This window comes from Columba livia, chromosome 5 (assembly GCF_036013475.1).
Source record: "Columba livia isolate bColLiv1 breed racing homer chromosome 5, bColLiv1.pat.W.v2, whole genome shotgun sequence".
NCBI lineage: Eukaryota > Metazoa > Chordata > Aves > Columbiformes > Columbidae > Columba > Columba livia.
In genome coordinates this window covers 36,414,002-36,437,937 of record NC_088606.1, presented here as the reverse complement: position 1 = coordinate 36,437,937, position 23,936 = coordinate 36,414,002, and the positions used below count along the sequence as shown (strand labels likewise).

General features: G+C 44.7%; 2 protein-coding genes across 8 annotated transcripts in view; both read right to left on the bottom strand.

The window, feature by feature from the left end:
• Positions 1 to 22,992, bottom strand: part of RAD51B (RAD51 paralog B) — a 441,378-nt gene extending 418,386 nt beyond the window's left edge. For all 6 annotated transcript variants that reach the window (XM_065064381.1, XM_065064378.1, XM_065064377.1 and 3 more), the window contains exon 1: positions 22,853 to 22,992. The gene's annotated coding sequence lies outside the window, so the exon portion shown is untranslated. The remainder of the gene's footprint in view (positions 1 to 22,852) is intronic.
• On the bottom strand, positions 514 to 23,017 carry TMEM229B (transmembrane protein 229B). Of its 2 annotated transcripts, XM_065064387.1 has the most exons (3): positions 22,853 to 22,991; positions 8,440 to 8,528; positions 514 to 4,661 (listed from the first exon to the last, which is right to left on the bottom strand). In XM_065064387.1, exon 3 carries the CDS (start codon positions 4,632 to 4,634, stop codon positions 4,131 to 4,133), a length of 504 nt encoding a protein of 167 aa, XP_064920459.1. In that variant the 5' UTR covers positions 4,635 to 4,661; positions 8,440 to 8,528; positions 22,853 to 22,991; the 3' UTR covers positions 514 to 4,130. The 2 variants fall into 2 exon arrangements, with proteins under 2 accessions (XP_064920459.1, XP_013222443.1); XM_013366989.3 differs by lacking the exon at positions 8,440 to 8,528 and having other exon boundaries at positions 22,853 to 23,017.
• Between the last annotated feature and the right edge of the window lie 919 nt (positions 23,018 to 23,936).

Below are 23,936 nucleotides of genomic sequence, written 5' to 3'. Positions count from 1 at the left end.
GCCAAAGCAGCTGGGCAAGGGAATGCATGGTGCGAACAGCTTCTGTTTTAGCAGTGTTACAGCAGAAGACACATTTCCTTCTACAACAGGGGATGTATGGCAGAGGGATCTGGTAGCTGCTGATGTGCAGGAAGGAAAGGGAAGAGACTAGTTTCCTTCTCAGGTGGAAAGCTGGCAGAACAACCGAAGCAAAGAACTCGGGTCTGCAAGCCTTGCCCTTGAATACAGAGCATGTATTCCTGGCCAAGGATAAACTAAAACAGAAAAACATTTGGTTTCAGTTCACATCTTAGTGGTGGCTCATGTTTTATTCATAGTACAGAAGGGGCAGAAGTTCCAGTGAACAAAGAAGCTCCCCTTCTTTCTGTGCAGGTTTCACAAAACCAGTCAGGAGCAGAGCAATGCCACCGAACTCAGGAGGACTTCAGTCACCCGCTTCCTAATTCTCAAAGTGGTCAAAGCCCTGCAGTCTTGTTTTACCTTTTATAGCCACAGGACTAGTCGAGCAAAACCTTGATTGGATTATTCTGCTTTTATTACAAAATGCACTCAGACCAAAGGCGCAGTAGTACCTGGTACACATGTACACACTTCTCTCCATTGTAACACCGCAGAACCAAAGGCAGTCTGGTCCTGCTGTAGAACAACCGTTCCCCTCCGGCAAGATCTTGGATCTTGGGAACTTGAACAAACATCACAGTAATGCTGGAACTGCCTCTTGCATGCAGGACACCAGACTCTGTATTTCATCATGTGCTTTGAGATCCTTTAGGGTGGACCATACAAGAGAGAACCAAGAGAAGGGAGGCAAAACAGGAACCTTGGGGTAACTGGAGTCCATGTCCCACCACCCACCACCCCCCCGGAAAAGAAAAGCAGCCATGGGCCACTCTCTCCTTGCTGCAGTTAGGACAAAGTACATAAATCACAAGTTTTTTTTATTGCTGGTGAACTCAAAACAGGCAACTTTAATCTACTGAGGAAGATACACGTACAAACAAATGTTAGGCCTTGTGCGTTTTTTTTCCTTAATGTAAATGTCTCTACAACTTCAGTCCAGCTCCTGAGCTCTTGCTGAGCTGCCACTGAGACCCCAGTAATGTGCTCTGGGCACTTCTGTAAGACGTTTTAAGAAGCATCACGTATTAAAAAGGGAGATTTTGCAGAAAAGACAAAGCTCTGACTGTAGTCTGGCTAATCCTGCTGCATTAGGTACACGGTATTATGTATAATTATTTTAATTGATTTAAGAATTTGCTGGGTTCCTTTCTGTTTCTGGTGTGCAAACTGCAAATAAAGTGCACTTCTGGGTGTAAATAACCACTCTTTTGAGGATGCAATAGCTGGGTTGTACATGTCAGACATAAGTGGAAAGCAGACTATGACAGCTGTTACAAGGGCACAGGCAACAAGGATAACGGAATAAGATACCAGATGCTGCTGGGAAACCCCTCAGTAGTTTGGGCATCTGAATATCACATCACTGAGCAAAAACAGTGTCATTTAGTGGGGAGCTTCTAAGGTCAAGACACATGATTGCGACTGTGCACCAGGTTAGCTCTGTGAACAGCCACTCCTCTCCCAGTCCCAGCTGCAGCTGGGAGTCACCAAACCACCTTGCTAACTCCTTTTAACCTTTTTGAAGAGTTTGGTAACACCTAAGGAGAAAGCAGGGATCTGAAGGATGTTTCTATGAAGCTGAGGGGTTCAGGTGATGCAAGGGTGGTGTGTGAGGCAGCACGACACCATGCTTAAGCTGTGCTGTGAGAGGACAAGCTAGCTTTACACACAGCATTTAATGACCTTAAAAGAACCAGGGCCAAAATGGGAAGATCCCAACTCTCACCTGCACCTTGCAATTCTTGTTCTGGTCCAGTAGAGCTCTTCTACATTATCCCACATACAAATCTCATCTCTTTTGTTCCCGATGTACAGCGTCAGGTGACTATTTTGTCTGGGTCTACATGCCCAACTCCATCAAGGCTGATAAACTACGCTCTATTCCCCTGCTTTCATAATACTGGCATCATGGCATGGAAAAAAAAAATCCGTTCAGTGTTTGTTCTCTTTTAATTTAATGAACTATAAAAAGGGAACTCTAAATACCCACCTAAGTATTCTGGGTGCTTCAGGAGACATTGCATACCCAAGGGCAGATTCGATTAACTATGTGCCACCAGTGTCTGCATATGCTCATTGCCAGCAACAGATGCCACGTGAGAAGGCAAAGGGGAGAAATAAAATAATTGCATTCTGTGTGATACAAAAAGGATTAATACAGCCTTCATAAGAGGAGAAACAAAAAGCAATTATCCTCACAGGGCCAAGAGTGCTTTTCCCCTCAAGAACGGATGCCACAGGGCAAGAAGCAGCTTCACAGCTGAACGCTCCCTACCAGAGACAGGGACACATAGAGAAATAGCCTGGCCACTTCCCATAAAGGAGTGGAATCCCACAACCACACCAACACGTTTGTATTTCAAGCCAAACTGATCCTTGGTGCAGCTCTGTTGACTATGCTGGCACAACACCTAAAATTAATATAGCCCTACAGGGCACCTACAGCAAATCTCTCCCATAAACCAGTTAGGAGTGAGATACATCTGACATCTGGAAGCTCCATGTTCATGGCTAACTTCAAAAGCCAAGAGTTGCCAGAACAACTTATGAACCTGTGCCTGCCACTATCAAGCACCCTCTGAATACTCCTCAAATGTCCCCCACAGGTAAAATTTCAAACTCTCCCCCACACAGGTAGTTCTACAGTGGAGCCACAGCACTCCCTCCTGCCCTACCACTCTACTGCTGCTCTTGCACCCTAACTCAAAGCCTCACTCAGGCAGAGCATGAAGTGCTCTTCAGAGAAGGATATTTGCCTTGTTTTTTTAAAATAATATATCAGGCAGCATGGCATATCTCTTGCTGCCTGCAATTATTGTAATGACAACATGGCTGTGGTTATTTAAAGCATAATTTGGGAAGGAAAAGCAAATCCTCGTGATACACTGAGGAGAACAACTGGGCAGAACTGACACAAGCCCTGCCAGTGCTGAAGGAAGGTGAGAGTCAGTGCCAGAGGACCCAATCCTGGATGCCACGTTGGTCACATGAAGGTCTTGACCTTCAAATACAAGGGGTTGCAGCCAGACTAAATCATCAACATCACCAGAAACAGAAGAATCCCTGGGAAGGAAGGCAGAAAACTCTGTGGCCTGTACAGCCTCTCCGAGGTTTGCATGGCTGAGATGGGAGCTGGAATCTGCAGCTGCCCTTCAGGTAAGGTCTGCTTCGAGGGGACAGAGGAGATGGGAAGACTCACGCTATTTCTTGCGCCTTTTGCCAAGATTCAGATTGCACAGATTATGGTAAAATTTGCTTGGCAAAAAATGGCCTTTATTTAAAAAAAAAAAAAAAAAAAGGAAAAAAGAGAAGAAAAAAAAGAAAAAAAAAAAGAAAAAAAAAGAAAAATTTCTAGTGAGTATCAGGACTGAGATTTCAAAAAGTACAAGATCTGTATAAATTCAGCAAGATGTCCAGCACCAGATTATTTCACGGTGCAACAAAGAACCTGGGGAGAGGCCAGTGGGACCTCGCAAGGGCAATACCCTCCACCTCCCCAGCAGACTGCCAGTCTTAGGTTCTTCTCAACAGCAGATGGATTTTCCTCATTCCTGCAGCATCTCAGGTCCCACGGGAGGTATTGGTTGCAAGCAAGCACCTGAATATTGCCTAATGGAGTAAGCCAATCACTAATTTAGCTGGCGCGTCCATGTCCATCCGCTAATCAGTTTTTTTTTTCTTTTTGTATGCATTTCCACCTTAGTATTTCTTTTTCTTCTTTCTCCACATAAAAGAGTAAGCAAAAGGACTGCTTTCATTTGTAATAAGTTAAAATCAGAAATGACCTAACTAACAAGTAACATATGGGTCCTTGGAGCCCAAAGAGTAAAATCCATAGAAAATCTATTGGTTCCATTTTTTTCTGGTATATCCCATGCACGCCCCATTAGAAAAATGGGGTTTATGAAACTTATCATACAGCAAGGATCAGTACCTCAGAGCCAGAGCTGGCAGTCTGTGGTAGAGGTCTGGGCTCTCTCAGATTGCTAAGTATGGTTCCAAATCACTGCTCAGTCAGTCTTCACGTGGCCGTTGGCCAAGGCAACGGGGACGGTGGGGGCCCCTGGCTCAGCAGTCTCATCAAATCGTAAGCGCAGCGTGTTTCTGATCACCAGCTGCTCCATAATGATAGAAGCACAAAACCATGGGATGGCATACTCCAGGGTGATCAGGCCCATGAAGTCAAAATCAAACTGGGAATAGTCCCATGGGCAGGCATTGAACTGGCGTAGGATGAGGCCAGTGGTAAACTCCCAGAGGTATGTCCAAAGCGTGTAAATGAAGCAGCGCACTAAAATGTTACACTTGTCTTTGAGATACAGATACATCTTCTCCACAATGAGGATGGAGGTGCCATAGATGAAGAGCGCCCACACACTGGTAACACCTGGGAACTTCCAGTTAAAGTTGACCACAAACTCCCAGGCTGCTGTGAACATCACCTCACAGAAATAGCCATGAATGGCATAGAGGTACCATCGTGAGAAAGCTGTCAGAGGTTCTGCCGCAGCCATTCTTCTGCACACACCCCAGCAGGAACTCTGAAACAGAGAGGCAGAGAGAGAAGTCAATGAGGATGTCACAAGTTCTCATCCCCCAGACAGCAACACACACAACTCATAACATTCACAAAGGACAAAGCTGAAAAAGTGAATCTTGAATCACATCATTTTTACTGGGCTTCGAGTCGCAGAATGGGTCTGGACAGCATCTGCTGCTCTGCCCAATAAGCGGGATGCAGCTGGTGTGGCACTGGTGATAAGGAGGGAGATGATGGGTACCAGGGCTCCTTTTCTACCCCACACTATTTCCTCTTTGCAAGGAAGATTTCTCTTTGCCAGTTCTACACCACGTACTTCATAATTATCTATTTATTCTCTATTTCATTTTTACACTTTGCGTAATATCTAGCCACTACACTAGAAGTCTAATAACTGAATTTAGACTAGGTCTAGGACAGCATCTACAAGACAAGGTAACCCATTGCAAAGGCCATCGTTGACTTCTTCTTTTGAATCCTGAGCCTTTCCTCACAACTGCAAGGATACAAGCATCAATGTGCTGACCCAATATTTGCCTTCTATGTCATGTGCCCAGTCAGCCCAGCCTTGATGGGAACTTCCTTCTTACAATACGCTTGAAAAAGTCCTCACAGGCTGCTTGCTGATTAAGAGCATCCCAAGACAGGGCAGACACCAAACTGTGACAGCCCAAACACAAACTGGTTCCACTGTGCTAGGCACTAATCAAATCCATACATCACAGCTCCTCCTGTAAAATGTCATTCAAAATAAAACAAAAAGTACACAGCAAGACACAGAAAGGAATGGAGGATACCTAGGGAGATTACAACAAGCTATGGGACATCATTGCACGAGCTGGGGACCACACAATGGAATGGTTACAAGGCACTTGAACATTAACAAAACAACTAAAATTGCAGCTGTTCTGAAGCATCTTATTTCCTGGCCATACTGAACTGGCTGGTGCCTGGTAGGTGATACAGCACAAGAAAGTCTCAAGAGGGAAATGAAGGAGAAAAGTGTTGTTTTATCAGGCAGCAACTCATGATAAAATGATCAAGCTGAAAAGCAGTTGCAGGACATTAGTGGAAGCAGCATCCAAACAGAAGGCCAAGACTGGATCAGTAAGAGACACAGGTTTGTGAAAAGCCTCAAGTAGATAATTGAACTTGGTGATGCAAGACTTTTAATGGAGTGACATTAATACAGACCAAAAAGCTCTGAACGTATGATAGCTATTCGGTCTCCTGAGGAAAACAAATGACGTTCATCACTGAGGTAGTTACAGTGGGATGAGCAGCGGCTTCCTGAAAACCAGAAGCACAGCTGCCACCTACGCAATTGTCTCAGCAGAGAGCAAACAAGTCTTGGAGGCTGCACGTAGACAGCCATGCTTGTACTGAGGCTGCTCATGCCGTGTTGTTTTGTGGAAAACAAGGAGCTTCTAAATTCAAGGCTATTAAAATACTTTCCATCATCATCAAATTATATTTCAAGCAGCTAAAGTAGAAATAGTTCCAATATGATGTTTTCAGGTAGCCTGACCTAAGCCAGCACAGAAATTCTCCCTTTTTCTCCAGTAGGATCTTCTTTTCCAACTTGCTGATAGAAGAAAAAAGGCAGGTCTATGGAAACACACATGGGCCTCAGCAGGACACACAGTCCTTTCCCCAACTGTAGCGAACAATCACAGCCCTAAGACGGGAAAGTGCAGGAAGGACCATGTTACTCTACAGAAATCTGGTTCAGAGGATCAGGGCAGGATTCCGAGTTAGGTCTGCAAGAAAACAATACTGCAACAACACAAAGATTATATTTTTATATTTTAGAATATCAATGATGAAATGGATATTAATAATCCCCTAGGTTAATATAAGATAGAGATAAACTGGATGCACCAGGCCAAGTGAGAATAAAGGACATAAATCCCACACTTCATGCACATGAGCCTTCTGCACAAGGGCAGCGCTTCCATACACAGTCAGTTTTGCAGGTGATGCAGCCCAGGCAAGTGATCACAAAATGGGTTAGTGGGAGACCAAGAAATAATGGCAGATTTGTCACAGGCAGGCAGTGCAGGAGATATATCAGTGCATGTCATATTCATGCCCGATTCAGTTCTTGAGCACTGCCTGGTTCATTTTTTTCAAAGCTCTCCTTTGCAGTGGCTTCCTGCCCATTTCCCTGCTACCAAGCCAAACCGTGCTTCAAAAAGTCTCTCCTGGATTGTCTCAATTCTCTCTACTCCAACAGAACCGTTTAGACTCACAGCCTCTGGATGGGTATAATGAGACCTCTGAAGTGCTAATAAAAGAACACAAACAAAAAGCGTCCCTGAGACAAATCCCCTGATTAGTGATGTCCTGAGGCTATACATTCTGTCAGCTACTCGATTCACCACAGGTGAACTTGAACTACTGCAGGAAGCTCCTTATTCTTAGTGCCCAGTTGTTTCTGCCTGTTACAAAAGTAGGGCACAGTGCTATTTTACAAATTCATATTTGAAATAGCTTCCAATGCTCAATTTTACAACATGCATATTCACATTTCTAAAAAATGCCTTAGATACATCCTTTTTAATTTGAAAGAATAACTGCGGACAGAGAAGTCACATATGTAGTAGGATACTTCAGTCCCTCCAAACGACAAGACTGTGAGCAGCAGACAACTCTGAAGTAGAGGGCACCTGCCACTCCTTGACCATAAGCTCTGCTGCTTAAGGAATTCTCCTTCCCCAGACCCTTCTTACCCAAACACTACTTATGTAAGTAACCATTCTTCATGACTTTTTGCATTACATTCATTGCCACATCGCTGCAGCTGCTGCGTTCTTAAGTAAGACCAGAAGAATCAGAGGTGTATCTGCTTTTCTGCTTTAACAAGGAGTAGATAAAAGAAGGTGTCAATGCAAATCAACACACATTTTTGTGCAATACCTATTTAGATGTAATTCTTCGTCTCTTATTTTGTATTTTCCCTGTGAGTAAACACAAAATGAGCATGCCTTTGCAACCACAGATGACATTCAATGAATGTGCTGCAAATCTGGCTTCAACATTTTCATATATATCTCACACAAACCATTAGGAGTAAAGATTTACAGAACACTGGTGCTGGATTTGGCCCCAAGACATTAGTTCATCAGTGTTTAAAGATTTATGCAATAAAGTCTTAGTGGTATTTATGTGCTGAAGTCATAACTCTGAGGAGATATTCATCCTTCAGGTAACTGAGAGCCTCAATTAACTGTGGCTCAGAAAATACAATTTCCACTATACTGAAGTGTGGAATAGTTCCAGCAGATCGATTAATCAAGCCCTGCAATTAAGCTAAAAGCAGGCCACAGACAGATGTCTCCAAATACAGACTCGATGCCCACTCCTTACTCTTAGCACTTTGAGGATGAATTTGGAGCCCTGGGATTTTGGTCAGCTCTGAATGTATTAATCATCTGGTTTTGCTGTGTCTGCCTCTGGACTCCATCAGGATGCACGTTGTCTGCCTTCTTCTGAGTTCTACCCACACTGCCATGTATTGCAAATAAGAAAGCACAGCCCGTTTCCAATCTGCATTTTCCCCCCTAGCTGCTTTCCTTTAGAAGGCACATCAGTTCCCCACCACTCCTCATTCCTTGCCCAGTTCACTCTGTACCTGCTGGCAGCCTCTGATCCCTGCCTATCTTTCAAATCTGTTCCAAAGAGAATTGGGATACAGTAAAAAAGAATGACGACAAAAGGAGATTAAATTAATCCAATTACAAGACTAAGCCAAAGGGATGGGGAAGTGTAGTTCTTACCGGCAATGCCTGGGTGTGCGCTGCCCAGAAGGCACCATTTCACAGCGGGAAGGAGAAAGGTAGGGTTTTCTTGAGAGTGTAGAGGAGGGCTTTTCAGACAACAAAGAGAAAACATGAGGACACTAGTAGTTTAATAGTTTTCTGACTAATGTGATCTCATGAATGTCAGTATAAGTGCAGAAAGCTGAGATTTCTCACGCCCTGCCTCACACATAGCATCACGTTATTTGAACACACCTTAGCCCACAGTGACTACTCCAATCCAAGAACAAATTAAGGCAGCAGCTCTTTGCATAGAGCGACCAAGAGGGATGCTTCCTGCATTCCTAACAGAACTTAAAACCCCTCAAAAGCCAAGCAAGCAGCAGACTTGCAAGACAAATCTGCAAAAAATGACTGAGTCCAAACTCAGCATCTAAAAGTATTATCACCAAATCCCCCCAGCATCTCTTTCAGGTGAGGTCATGTCCTTCTCCAAGGCAGTTCCTGTGCCTTTCCTGCTGCCGTCCCTGGTCTGGAAAAGCTGCCCCGAGTCCCCAGCACTTGCTGATACTGCAGCTTTCAAATAAGCAAGTGTCCAGCAAGGGCCCAAGTGCCCCTGAAGTGGCCCCAGCACAGAGCAGAGACTTTGAAGCCAGGACCCCACTGTTTGTGTGGGCAGAGCTTCCCATGAACACTGCTGAAGAAGGGCCAGCACCATGGAAGGTCTGCCCCTAAGGAAATGGCATGTCCAGGGGGGTACAACCTGCTCTGACAATCTCTATCAGCCACCCTTCCGTTCTGGGTGCTCAGTTGCTGGATTCACCATTACCTTAACTTAGACCCTAAGTCCAGATTGACTTGGTTCTCTGCAGTGAGAGCAGAATAGAGTTTCTAGTACCAGTTTTTCAAAAACTGTCACAAGTTTGTAGCCCATGACTTCAGACCCAGAACTGAGCACTCAGTTCTCTGATGGGGAACTGCCTGACTCAGCTCCGGTGGGCCAGGACCCCTCATTTCAAACCATGTGTTTGAGTACAGTGGCAATGAAAGTCCACAGCTGTTTCTGAAAGCTTGAGCTTAATGTGTTGTATTAGCTGACTGAAGCAAATCTGACATTCAAAGAGCATAATAATGCATGTCATGGCTTACCAGGGAAAATCAACCCAAAACAGAGTGATGAATGGAGAGAGAAAATTTAACCTGAGAACATGCTGAGAGTTTACAAGATTTTGCCATAGCCAATATCCTTTCCCCTGTCACTAGAGAGCCAACAGATGTAAAGAAGAGACAACATTAAGGTCAAGACATTATGTGTCACTCATCTCACATGGTTTCTTAAAGCTGTTTGGAAATTCAGACAGTTCTTGTTTGAAAAGCATTTTTTTTTTCTTCTTAGCAAATGCTCCCATCTTCCTTCTAAACTGAAACGAAAAGCAAATAGACCACTGCGCTCCAACATTACAATAATAAATTGATTTGGACAACTCACAGAGGTCAGTATCAGTAACAAATCAATATGCTTAGCCCAGCTCTTCTGAACAATCTGTAGCAACAAGCCAAAATCAGCATGCAATGGAGGAAAGCCAAAAAGTCCAAACACATTTCACATTGAAAATGAAGCTTGGCAGAGAAAAATATTACAATCAGGGCAGTGAGGTAAGAGTATCTAAAATCTTAGCCTGCTAACACCCTGACACAATCCAAGTCACTTAAATCTGTAAAGAACAGCAGTGTGTGTGAGATGACTCAAAAAAAAGTGAACTGTTGACAGATCCAAAGCAGTTTGCTGCAGGTAAAGCTCAAAGCATCATTTCAGAAAGTTAGCTCCTTCTTTCATTGGAAATTCATGCTGCATAAACACAGTTGTAAAGAACTATTTTCCTCTCCTTCTATTACTCTTCACCAGTGCACAAGCCTTTATAAACCCCCAGCATTCAACAGATAGTAGGTAACTAGAGAGTATAAACACCTGCAGCTAGCAGCTACAGTCACTCTCCATCTCGGAGGAACAAAACTGCTGCAGACCATAAAGAAACCCAGCATCTTGCTCTAAGCCGAGTTACATTTAAACCTTCCCTTTTGGAAGTCTCTTGACGGCAATTCTACAGAAAATAACTTTTCCTCCTCTATATATATTTTCCTTCCTAACATTAAACTACTGCTGAGATGTGAAAGAACCAGGTCTTCCAAGCACTATCTGCTATTTGCCAGGCTGTGATTCTTGTTTCCTGCTAATATCCCTAGAGGAGAAAACTTGAGCAGTCTCAGATTACTAAATAATTCCTTTTCACAAAAGGAATCCCTGTGGAGCCTCCGAGATGGTGGCTACCTCATCTTCTTAATTTCAAGTTCACACAGGTCCTCAAAGGTAGAAACATCCTGGAAAAGAAAGGAAGGGTAGCAGAGAGTGAATCTCAGCATCCTACTGACCACCATGTCTGACAAGATCCTCCAGTTGGCAGCCGTGCCTATAGCTGGGAAAGGCAGCTCCTCTGAGCAGCTTCCCAGAGTTTCTCCCACTAGTGCCCAGCAATTAGCGTACCATGGGGTTTAATCATGCCGTCACTGGCTTGCAAAGTACACAATCAGCAGTGAAAATATATTGTATGGGCAAACAAATTAGTGGTGAATTTTGTACTCTATTCTACAGGTTTATTTCAATTCAGAGAAAAAAGAAACAACAAGCAGCCTGTAAACACATCACTCAGGTTAATCTGTCTTCATAGACCAGTCAAATTTCTCTGCCCTGAGTAACAAGCCAAAAAACCCTTAGGTTTTAGGGCCTAGTTCCTACACAGCATACATATCCCTCCACTGTGTTGGGTACTTCATAGCTATTTACATCTTTGCAAAAGAAGGCTTACATTTTTATTGCTGTTATTTCCTCAATGAATCAGGAAGTTTAGCACTTGGGTTACAACTACAAACACACCATCTTCATGTTTTATGCACGCCTACCATTTTTCTCTTTTGCAAACCTGAAGCATGAGATCCACCATACACAGTTTATGACTCCCCTCAGGTCAGACTCATTCATCTGATTATGTGCTGTGTCCCCCCGGAAGGCAGCACCTGAACCTTCCCATAGAGGAATGTGACTGAAACTCTCAGCCTTCTGAAAGATGGTAAGCTGAACACTCATGAGCTCTTTTAAATAAAGAAATAACTCAACATTTGTGGCCCACAGAGAACTGGTATTTGCCAGGCTATTTCTACCTGCCATTCAAGGAAGCCTCTCATCTCTTCAGACATCAATTTCTTAACTCAGCATTGGCCTGTAAGCTTCCACTGGTGCGTCCTACAGCTGCCCCCTTTTCCAGTCAGTCAGTCAGTTTACGAAGATGCGGTCCCAGAGGTGCACCCCAGTGCTGTTCTTCCAGCTGAAACACAAGCTCCCAGCTGCAGCTTCATGCACTCCAGCTCACGAGCCTGACTACAGCTGACGGCGCCTTGGTTCTTTTCCAGCTCTTTCTGAGCTGCTTACTGCCTCTCTCAAATCGCAGAACTCATCTGTTCTCTCATGCTCTAATTTGGACTGGACCACAGATATCTGCTTTAACAAAGGCAAATCAACCCACTATGCCCATATAAATTTTATTCTATCTACAAATATATAAATATATAAAGATAGATAGACACATTCGTATCTTCTCCTTATCGATTTGCTTATTTGCCCTCTTTGCCCTCTCTTCCTCTGTACTTGAAGGGGATTCATTTTTTTTTCCTATAATTGCTTCCTCTGACTGTTCATTTTGATGCTGAGGTGACCCCTTACAAACACTGCTATTGGATTCAGGATTTCTACCTAGAGCATGTCAATCACTTATCACAGTGCCACAGGGCATGCTCAATTCCAGTTTTTACACTGCCCCTCTGAAAGGAGATCAGTTTAATATTATGCTTATACCATTCTTCCACATCTCCTTTTGCGACTGCAGTGTGGCCAAATGACCACACTATATTGAACAGTCTCCCCAATAAAACCAATAAACAGATCCATTGCTCCAAATACAGGAAAGCATTTTCAAAACATGACTATATTTATTAGTCAACATAAGTGTAAGACTTTAGGTTCCTTAAGACAGAAAAGTCTGTATCTAAGTGCACAGAGATTCTTCAGGTGCTTCTGAATGCCCGGGATCCAAGAATTAATCTTTTAAAGCACTGGGTAGCACAAATCATGAAAAAAAAAGAAACACCACAGCTTCAGACTGCTTTGCAGATCTAGCAGCTTATGGCTGTGGTATGTGCTGCGACCCTACTCACATTCATCCCCTATCCCAGATCCAATCTACACATTCAGCCTTCTGAAAAATTCTAAACCATCTCTTTTGAATAGCAGATAACATAAATCTGCTTCAGGACTTGTGGAATTTAACTGCATCATGTTAATACCACCTACGTGCTAAACACCTGAAAAAAGAATTAAGCTTACACCTCAGAAAAGAAAATCCTTAAGAACTGCTAACTCTAATCCTTAAACTCAGCAATGAGGTAAAAATACTACTCACCTCTTCACTCTTATCAGCTGTCAATCTGCACAGAAGACATTTTCCATTCTCAGGTGCAGAAACACGGCACAGTCACAAAAAGTCAAAGCACAATGACAAAAGGATACTTGAATTTGAGTACACATACACAGCTGCCACAGTAGAAGGAAGAGCAGTTCCCTTGCTTCATTCTTAAAATTACCACCATATCTGGGTAGGCCTCACTATGACCCAGCGAGCCAACAGCATAGAAAGAAAGGAAAAGCTGGTAAGAATTAATTTGGGGAAAACCCTGCAAGAACCTTGCGTTGAGAACAGAAGATGGATCTAGAAGCTGGAGTATTTGTAGAATAGAAGGAAACAAGGAAGAACACACGTGCCTAAGTTTCTAAGTTTTTTAGTAGCCGAAGCCCTGTAGGGGGCAGATGTCAGGGAGGTAAACTCATCACTGTTTTCTAATCATTAACTTCACTTAAGCAGAGAATAATGAAGATCCATAGATTTCCACATCTACTACAGTGACAAGATAAAATTTGGATACACGTTCCATCCTTCTTCTGTCTAGCAACCCCATGTTAAAAGAATCCTTCAAACCAGACAGGCTGGGAGCCTTAACAGGGCTGGAAAAGTCAGGCAGTTTTCCTCTCATGGTTGAGCTGCTGAGCAATCATTGAGAAGAGGCAGCACCAGGTACAGCCAAGGCATCTAAGTCAGAAGAGACGGGGAAGGCACGTAAAGTCTCTCAGTGGCCAAACAAGACAACAGACAAAAAACTTATGAAAATTACATGAGAGCAGTTTAGCAACATCATCTTCCTGCACCAGTGCTTTTAGAATCAATGCAGCTGGAATACAGAATTGGAGTTTTGCTCAGTGGCAAAGTTAACCTGGCAGTACAGATCCATGCTTGGCTTTGGAGAGATGTGCTCTTTGCAAGCCTTGCTTGGAAGCTGAGTTGCTGGAATACAAAATAATAGGGAGAGGAAGATGGTGGGATATCTACAAACAACATGTTCAAACCAGGGAGAATTAGCAACTCCAGACCCAGAGTATGTTTTCAGTAACTTTGATCTTGTTACTTAGGTCAGATTAGAGACAGAAACCTGATACTCGACTTCAAACAGCTTCAAGCCCAAAGATAGCCTGAGTACCTGAAACTTATTGCCTCCCTTCACCCCTCTACAATATCAATTGACCCAGCAGGTTTTCTTAGTAATATGGTTTTCTTAGAAACCATATTACACTTGATCTGTGAAGAGAATCATAGAGTTGGAAGGGACCCAAAAGGATCATGAAGTCCAACTCCTGTCTCTGCACAGTACAACCCCACAGTTCACACCATGTGTCTGAGAGTGTTATCCAGTCTCTTCTTGAACACTGTCAGGCTTGGGGCCATGACCACCTTCCTGGGGAACCTGTTCCAGTGCTCCATCACCTGCTGGGTGAAGAATCTTTTCCTAATGTCCAACCTAAACCTCTCCTGGCACATCTTCCTGCCATACCCTGGGGTTCTGTCATCGGTTGCTGAAAAGAAGAGTTCGGTGCCTGCCCCTTCTCCTCCCCGTGTGAGGAAGCTGTAGACCGTGATGAGGTCTCCTCTTAGTCTCCTCTTCTCCAGGCTGAACAAACCCAGTGACTTAAGCTGCTCCTCGTTTGGCTTCCCCTCCAAATCCTTCGCTAACTTCATAGCCCTCTTATGGACATTCTCCAGTAGCTTAATATCTTTTTTATCCAGTGGTGCCCAGAACTGCACACAGTGCTCCAGATGAAGCCGCACCAGCACAGAGTAGGGAAGGGAATACTGAACTGAACATAGTCCATCTGGTTCCCAGAAGAGGCTTATTTTTGAAGTCTCACAGTAGCCTAGTGGCCAGATCCTATGAAACACAAGACATTCTCAGCTGCACCACTGGAAGAGATGCATCTACCGGCCTATTTGAGGCATTTACACCAGATAGGAACGTCTAGAGGAAGTGGCAAAACCACGATTTCCCATCCATGAAGTTCAGTTTGTTCTCAACACCTCCCATAATTCATTTCTCTCTCTGTCAAGTACCAAGCCTCCACTAATTTCTGTTAACTTGTCAGAGGATGCTTATTGCCCTCTGCACCTGGTTGGAAGGACCCAGTTTCCCCATGGGGCCTGGCAAACACAACCAGAAAAGCAAACAGCCAGGGCTGCAGCAGGCCTGCCATCCTGGAGTCTCATGCAGCAGCAGAGGCCTTTCCATGGAAGGGCAATTCAGCTGTTTCCTTCCATTGAACTGTAACCTAAGGCTTCACCTACGTCACTGTCCCTTTGTATTTAGACAGCATGGCCTTGGCCAGGGGTGACAAAAGCGTCCTGCCCCGTTAAGCATTGGCCACAGAGCTGCTGGACCGGGCAGGGCTTTTCCAGGGTCATGCTATTTTCTGCCAGGGACTTCCTGCCCAGCTCTTCATTTGTGGTGCCCTTAACTCCCAACTTATGTCTTCAGCTTTTATCTTCAGGAGAGGGCAAAATAAAAGTTTAAAGATATGCTCTAAACAACTGCTTGTTATTTTAGGAGGCACAGTTGTCAGTGAAGCAGTGAGGAGCTGAGCCCTCCCTTGTGCAGGCACTGCACTCTTGGTGACTGAAACCATACCTCCAACAGTGACTTGTTCTTTGAGATTCAGCCTCCACTAATCTGCCTTTCACCATCACTGCAACATGATACCATTCTAACAAATTAATTATTTGCGTGACACAGTTTCACTGGCTTTTGAAATTCATATAAACATCTCCCACACACACAGAGGCCCCAATTCATTCATGTATTTCAGGCACTTAACAAAGGTACCTTCACTACAAGCTTTGTCTCCACAGGCTCCCATTTGTAGTTACTACAGCCTGTTAACAGTAGCTGGAGACGGACACATCCTGCGAACAAAACTGGAGTTTGAGCATTCCTGATGCTACCACTCCTGCATGTTTCCAGTACCTACTCAGAGATGCTTTAGACACATACAACACCGATTTATCCATCTTTGCAAAATACCTGAGGTTACACAGGGTAATTTCAGGTCTTATCAACCAAGATGTTTTCTTTATCTTGTTTTCCCTTTGGGCAACAATAGGTACCTTATGCCTCTGGGCAAAGAGCCAGCTGAGCAAAGATGCCAATTCTCATCTGCATGTTGGAAACTGTCTTGTGATAAGAGTAGAAAAGAATTCCTCAGTTTTAAGCAAAATGGTTAGATACTGCTCATACTGGCCACCAAAAAAAAACACAAAAAAACCCATTCTCCAAAACCCAACCCTTAAATTCTTTTTAAACCATCTTTAAAATCTGCTCAACAAACGGAGCATCAGGTGACCCATAGCAAATGGAACCAGAGAGGCACCATATGTTATCTTGTCCCTGCTTATGTAAAGCGCTTAAGAGCTGTCATTTTCGTGCCTGAATCATGCATCTACTATTGACAGTCCTGGAGGCACACATTCTGGTCAGCTTGTCCATTCATTCCTAGAGGTACACAAACCTGCAGCATGATAAGGACTTTTATGATAATCACTAGGTATTAAGCAATACACTGTTGGTAGGATGAGTAAGAATTTAAGTTTTTATCTCCCACCATGAGTAAAACAACCTAAATATGCTTCCATTATATAACTAGCTTTGATACATACAACAACAAACTTGTCACATTACACATATGCTAAACAGCACTATTTCCACTACTTTGCACAACAGTTCATAGCAATGCCAAGGTGTTCAAAATAGATACCTTGAAATTTTTCAAGTGTGCTCTTTGTGCATAGGCTTATACTAACTTAGAACTTCTATGTACGCTGCAGTTAACCAACATGCTTCGCTATATCTTCACTGTCTCTGAGAGTTCCCACGGCTGTATAGATATGCAAAATTAACTTAAATGCCATGCAAGCAAAGTTAACTTTTAAATGAAATGTGCCTCAGCGAAGGAGTCATGCATGTGTGGAACACAGATATAAGTTGTTCTAGCAGTGCACATCTGTTCTTGAAAAGAACTGGAGCGTGACTTTTGCTTTCTCATGCTGCTAATAGTTTTCTTGGGTATTTCTTATGCCTAAGTCACTCTACAGAGTCACCTGCACCTAGATACTTTGCCAGCACAGTACAACATATGAAGTTTTGCACTGCACAACACTGATAGGTCTTCCTTCCTTCTCCAACTGGGTCTCTGATGATCAGTCTATAAGCATAGGGAACATCTTCTGATGCCTGGAAGTGGACCCCACTCAGCAGCCTTCCCTCACCATTCTCCCTCTTAGAGCTACGGCATGTAAAGGACTCCAGGAGCCTGGCTAAGAGCAGACTCAGGAATTGGACTGGACATCAGAGGATGCTGCCAAAAAATGAAGTTCTTTTGCAGAGCTGCATGAAGGTTCAGCACTTAAAAAGCAGGGGATGCTGGAGACCCACCCCAACACCTCTCTTCCTGGGAGTACTAAAACTAAAATGTCATCCAGAATACAGTAGCTCTCTCAGAGCAGTTCTACAAGGCACTGAGATTTCCAGAACAAAGGGGGAAAAAAAGGAGAGAAGCGAGTAGCAGCCAGGACTCAAACGGAGAAGCAAAAGGACCTTCCTAAGTAAGTGCCAAGGTGGGTACATGGATGGGGTTGTTGAGCAGCTGTGCTGCCTCACGAAGCAACATGCAAACCGATGCAAGTCCTGTAGTGAACTGTGCTGTCCCTAAGAGATGCGCAGTGGGCCAAACAGTGCAGTGAACTAACAGGACTGATGAAACCTCTGCTTTATTACCAGGTTTGCCATGATCTGCAACATGACCTTGGATGAGTCACTCCACCTCTCTGTGCCTCTGGCTGCCAGCTGGCTAATTAGACTAAACTACTTGGTGTGAGGGCTGCATCTAACTACAGATGAGTTTGGCAAGTAGCACAACTGGTTATCAATACCGCCAAAAGCCGTCAAGCAAAACTGGAATGCGCAGAGCAACTGCTGCCAGTCACTTGCAGAAGCACCTAATTCCCATGGAGACAAAGGCTGCATGACTAGGCAGCTCTCAGCACCGGTCTCATTTGCTCAGTCATCTGTGTCACATGGATTCCCAAGTTTACCAAAGCATTTCTTTCAGTGAGCCTGAAGGTGCAACCCTGAGCCAGATACAAGCATTTGTATTTAACAGCATATTCAATAAGCTCTTCTGTAGAGCACTTAAGAGTGAGTAATTAAAGGAAATACTACTGCAGTAGAGCTTCTCATTAGCAACCTAATTAGCCTTCTGAAAATAATTAACATTCCTTTCTATAAAGGGAACAGATGATCCATTACATCCATCAGATGAGCAAAACAAATGCCAAAGGTAGGGGAGATTTGTTCAGGGAAACAGCAAGAGAGGCATCCAGCCGCAGTACAAATAAAAAGGAAGAAGACGAGGCACAAATGCTGGTGACTCATGCAGGCTGGACTGTGCAGGTGGGTGTGCAGGACTGGGTACACGCCTGTCTGATGTGTTCATCCAGCATTCGCACTGAGCATTTTCTTCCTCTACCTCTATGACCCACTGATAATCCACCAGCTGAGATGCTGAGAAGTTTTGCACTCCAGCATATTCTGAGAGCCAGATTTAAAGGCTCACAAATTCAGCCATACACAGTCACAAACAGCTCTCTCCATATGCAAAACTTTTCCACAGGCCGTCTGTTTTGACAATTAAAACACTCTCAAAATGCCCATTAAAATAAACCAGGGGTGTCAAACTCATTTTCCCCGGGGGCTACATCAGCCTCGCGGTTGCCTTCAAAGGGCCAAATGTAATTTTAGGACTGTATAAATGTAACTAGTCCTGTCTAAAATCACATTCGGCCCATTGAAGGCAACTGCGAGGCTGATATGGCCCCCGGGAAAATGAGTTTGACACCCCTGAAATAAACCATGATTTAATGCCATATGCAGCCCATTTCCCTGTCCCACAGGAACAAGTGAGGTGATGGCCATGAGCAGCACACAGCACACCTTTCCAAGTCTCACAGGGTGGTGCTCTAAGCAGTTGGCAGGCCCTGATAGAGTCAGACACATGTTTCTTGATCAGTGCATGTTTGAAATCAGTGCAGGTGAGCAGAGAGTCACAGGCATCAGTGACGTGGAATGTGTGTGTGTACAAATGAGATAAAGCAAAGAACACAGGTCAACATATCACTGTGTGTTGCAGCAAGAACTGTGGTATTACGACAGTTTGAGGCACTGTTTCAGTGCAGGACAACTGGCCCCTCAGTTCCAGAAGGACAGGGAACTGCTGGAGAGTCTCCAGCGCAGAGCCACGAAGATGGTTAAGGGAGTGGAGCATCTCCCTAATGAGGAAAGGATGAGGGAGCTGGGTCTCTTTAGCTTGGAGAAGAGGAGACTGAGGGGTGACCTCATTAATGTTTATAAATATATAAAGGGTGAGTGTCACGAGGATGGAGCCAGGCTCTTCTCGGTGACAACCAATGATGGGACAAGGGGTAATGGGTACAAACTGGAACACAGGAGGTTCCACTTAAATATGAGAAGAAACTTGTTCACAGTGAGGGTGAGAAACACTGGAACAGGCTGCCCGGGGAGGTTGTGGAGTCTCCTTCTCTGTAGATATTCAAAACCTGCCTGGACACATTCCTGTGTAACCTCATCTAAGTGTTTCTGCTCTGGCAGGGGGATTGGACTAGATGATCTTTTGAGGTTCCTTCCAATCCCTAACCTTCTGCGATACTATGATACAGGAGAAATAAGCCATGATAGAGCTGAGCTTCCCAACATCCACATACTCAGGTAACACAGCATACATAACAAATCATGGACATGCAGTTGCATTTTCAGCCATTTCCGTGTTCGATATATATTTACATTTCCGTGGCAGGAAAGCTGAATACTCATAATCTTCAAGTGTGATTACAGTGAGGGCAAAGCTCAGCCGTACAAAAGCTTTCACAGCTACATCACTATGGAAACCACAAACCTACTGCCTGCTCTGTCTATTTCTTCCACTGATCTAAAAAAAAATAAAATAAAATAAATCCAGTTTGTCTTCTCACTCTGCCAAGACCACAAGAGGACAAACACATCTTTCATGCTTCAGGAACAACCCTTTCTTCCTTGAGAGCCCTCTTTGTGTAAACTACCCTACTTCTCAAACCAGCTGGGCAATCTTCCCCCCCAGGATGGTTCCACCACTTCTTTAGGTGAGGACTCTTCAAACACAGTCAGGGGATTTTATCTTAGCCTCCACAGCTTCCCTCACTTCTGGACTAAGACAACTTGGAAGGTGGCTCACTCTAGGGCAAATTCAGCTAGCTGGCATAATGAGAAGCTAAAAACTGTTTTGGACGCAAGTTACAGTGTCTCGTTTTAACTTAAGTATTATTCTCTTCCTTTCCTAAAAGCTCTTTAAGAACATTTGAAGTGCTCTCAAAATGGGGTAGGGCACATTACACAACAGCTGTAAATGCAAGGGTTAAACTTTTGCTTTAAGAAGCTCAGCATTTCTACAGCAGTTGCTAGTTACAGGGAGCTTTTCCCACACTAAAAATCTGAACACCTGTCAGCAAAAGCCTAATAGCCAAGAGCAACTCTGGAAGGTGCAGAAGGATGATGGAGGAAAACACTCAGAAGTTTGCAACATTGCATGCATGGTACACCCTGTGAGGATGAAATGGCTGAAGGAATCTTCATGCCAACCAGCAAGAGGGAAAGAAAAAAAAAAAAAAAAAAAAAAAAAAATAAAAACCCCTCCACATATAAGTATGTACATTTTATGCTGAGGAACAGCCTCTGAACAAACCTTCATCAATGCTTTGTCTCACACAAGGCACCTCTTACCTCAGCTCAGAGCAGTTCATAGAAGAATCACAGGAGAATTTAGTCTCTGCAGCCTCGTAAGTCCTCATTGACTCTCAACTTCAGCTGCCAATTGACAACTATTACATAGACAAATGCCCAGTAGTAAGTGAGCTGAGAAAAACTATGTATTTCACGGATGTTCCCAAACAGCCATTTAAATACAGTCCTCTCCACTAAAGCACTCTGCATGGAAAAAAAATCCTACCTGTGCTCAGGGAACTTTTAGCAGACGGCACTTTGGCTTCTCAGCAAGACAGAGCTAAGGACACGCTGACATAGTAAAAGTTCTCTTACATGAACCAAAGCAATGCTACACAAAAGATGCAGCCCCCCACCTCCCTTTTCCAAACTGGGCCAGAGCAGCCAGCCAGCCATCTTGGTCCTAACTCGTTGCCCTCCCCGCACCGCCAATTCCAGGCTGGCATTGCCAGACACGTCCCAGTTTCGTTCGTGTTGCAAGAGTTCCTACCAACAGCCCACAGGACGATCAAAGGTTACTTCTGTGTCCTCCAGGATGTCACAACAACGTATGAGCCAGTTTCATGGAGGACAAGCCAAGCAGAGTGGTGATCACAGTCTGCGGGGTCGTGTCCCCGTGGCTTGGGAAGGAGATCTGTCTGAATCTCCAGCAGGCAACATCCTGAACAGCCTGAGCGGATGGAACACACAGGAGGCACTGGAGGAATTAATAATTCATAGTCTTGCTCTACTGCCAATGGATCTATGTTTTCTTGTGCCCATACCGCGATCAGTTTTTGTTTTAACAGTAACAGGAGACGTCTGTGCTTCCTTTGATGGTTCTGGAGGGCAGGCAATAAGCAGCATTTGCTCTACTCACAGCAGCAGCACCACACACCAGAGCGCTTGCCAGACACAGCTTTCTTCAGAAGCACTCATGGCTGCACCATGGACAAAACGGCTGGACTCATTCCAAGGCTCGGTCCATCACCAGCAGCCTTCTCAGGAAGCTGCTGACACTTGCTTTGTCATAACCTTGCAGCACTGGTCTGGACTTTACTGCTCAGCAGACAACACTTTTGGACCACCTGAAGCCCTACGTTCAGTTAAACAAAGGGCAGCACAATCACCATTGGAGCTTGAGGCAGCAGCGGACCCTGCTGATCCACACTGTTAGTGTTGCCATCATTCTACAGTGTTCCTTCAGCAGCTGAGTGGGTCTGCTCCCCAGCTTCAGAGAGTGACAGGGGACTATCAGAGCAAGAACACCTACAAGAGTGGGACAAAAGAATCCCCTAGCATAGAATCTCCTGGGCACTACCACTTAGAGAGGGTAATGAGACCCCTGAGACAGGATAGGCTGAGGAAGGAAGGTGCTACGTTAATCTGAATTTTATATATGTAGCATCTGCATATGCAAAGCAAGTTCCCAGTCAGAGATAAAGTACTGTGCACAAGCTACCCATGAAACCTTATGCACGATAGGGAAAACAATACTGTAGCCTGAACTGCGGAACCCTGTATGAGAGCACCTGTGCTTAACCTCCTGTTAGGGCACCATACCGCATACTGCAGACACACAAAGCACTCTGAAAATGCTGCAGGGTCTGGAGATTGTTGTTCTCGTTCCACAATGTCCAGCCCATCTGCCAGGATATAAATCACCCATCCAATTTGATAGCATTTTACATCCACTCTGTGTAAGTGTGAACAGACTGCCATAGATACAGGAGAGCAGCAAGAGGAGCCTAAAAAGATTAGTATTCGCATGCTGGTGAATCAGGTGCAGAGGCTGCACTGCTTGTTAGGGCTAGGAATAGATTCCTCATCATCTGACTCACACCTGTGCTTTTACCACCGGAGAGAGCAACCCTCCACTCTTTACCTACTGCTCTGGTTTAGCTCAGAGATACTGCTCCACTGTCCTGATTGTTTAAACTGTCTAAGGCTACCTGAGTGTAAGGTTTTAAATAGACAGTAACACTGGAATAAGTTGGGCAATACAAATGATGAGCAATCAGAATGATGTGACTCAAAGCAGACAGAAATCAAGGGCAACGTGTGCAAATGGTGATCTAACTTACACTCACAGAAGGTATCCCGCAGTTTGAACCCATCAGTTTTACCCTTCAGTCCTTACCTTTTCCGGGAAGGAATCCTGGAGCTCTCCCGCTTTTTGCGCAGCTCCTGGTTCACAGCATCCGCAGGTTGACCGGGTTGCCTCCAGCAAGTCCGAGCCGTTTCAGACTCCAGCAGTTTTCGGACCAAAGGCGTGCGACCGACAGCTAATACACCAACCACACAGTCTTCCTAAACCAAAGAAGTAGAGTTTAATCGTAATGAAGCACAGTACAAGAAAGGTTTTAAACACCGAAAAGGCAACACGTATGGACAGCTTTATTCTGGTAGACTGGGCCCTGGAAGACTCGGTCAGAGCCCCGGGTACCTGTACCTGCCCCTTGCCCGGGGTGGCTCCCCAGCAGCTGCCTCTCCCCTGGCGAGGCTGAGCCTTTTGACTCCACCGTCCTTCTGGATCCCAGCCACGGCAAACACACCGAGCAACTTCACTGGAGCCACTGATTAAAGAATCCTCACTGCTACCATCTCAGCCAAGGTTAACCCTTGGTTAACCCTTAAAGGGTCTACAAGAAAGTGCTTCTTCCTCATTTTCCCAGCCAATCCCCTGATTTTTAAAGTAAACCTCATTGCTGACTCCTTTTCATCCCCACTCTCCCTCTCCTAACATTGCCACCTGATCTATCTCCCCTACCTCCTCTCCTCACTTCTCCTATCGCCCTTCTCCTCCTCGCCCTTCCCCAATCCAGGACAGAGTGTGGCCTTCACATAAGCAGGTCCTTGCCTGCGCCACCTGGCCACCACCCCAGCCCATCCCAGGGACACTGGTGCTGCCTCTCCCCCCAGCTCCAGTGACCCGACTGCCTTTCAGCTCCATGCTGAGCTCAGGCTGCACAACTCCAGCAAGCAGATCCCATGAGTGCGGGCCATATTTCTCAAACACTGACATTTAGGATACCATACTCCCAATATTCACAGAAGTCACACCTTGAGGTGTCAGCTCCAACACACAAGTATCTAACATCATACTCATCTCAGCCTCACAGATCTTACACTCCAAGGGCTTGTCTATACATAGCATTTTTCTAGGCTAATTGCATGTGATGAACTTACAGAGCAAGAATATTTATGCGTCAGACTGTAACAAA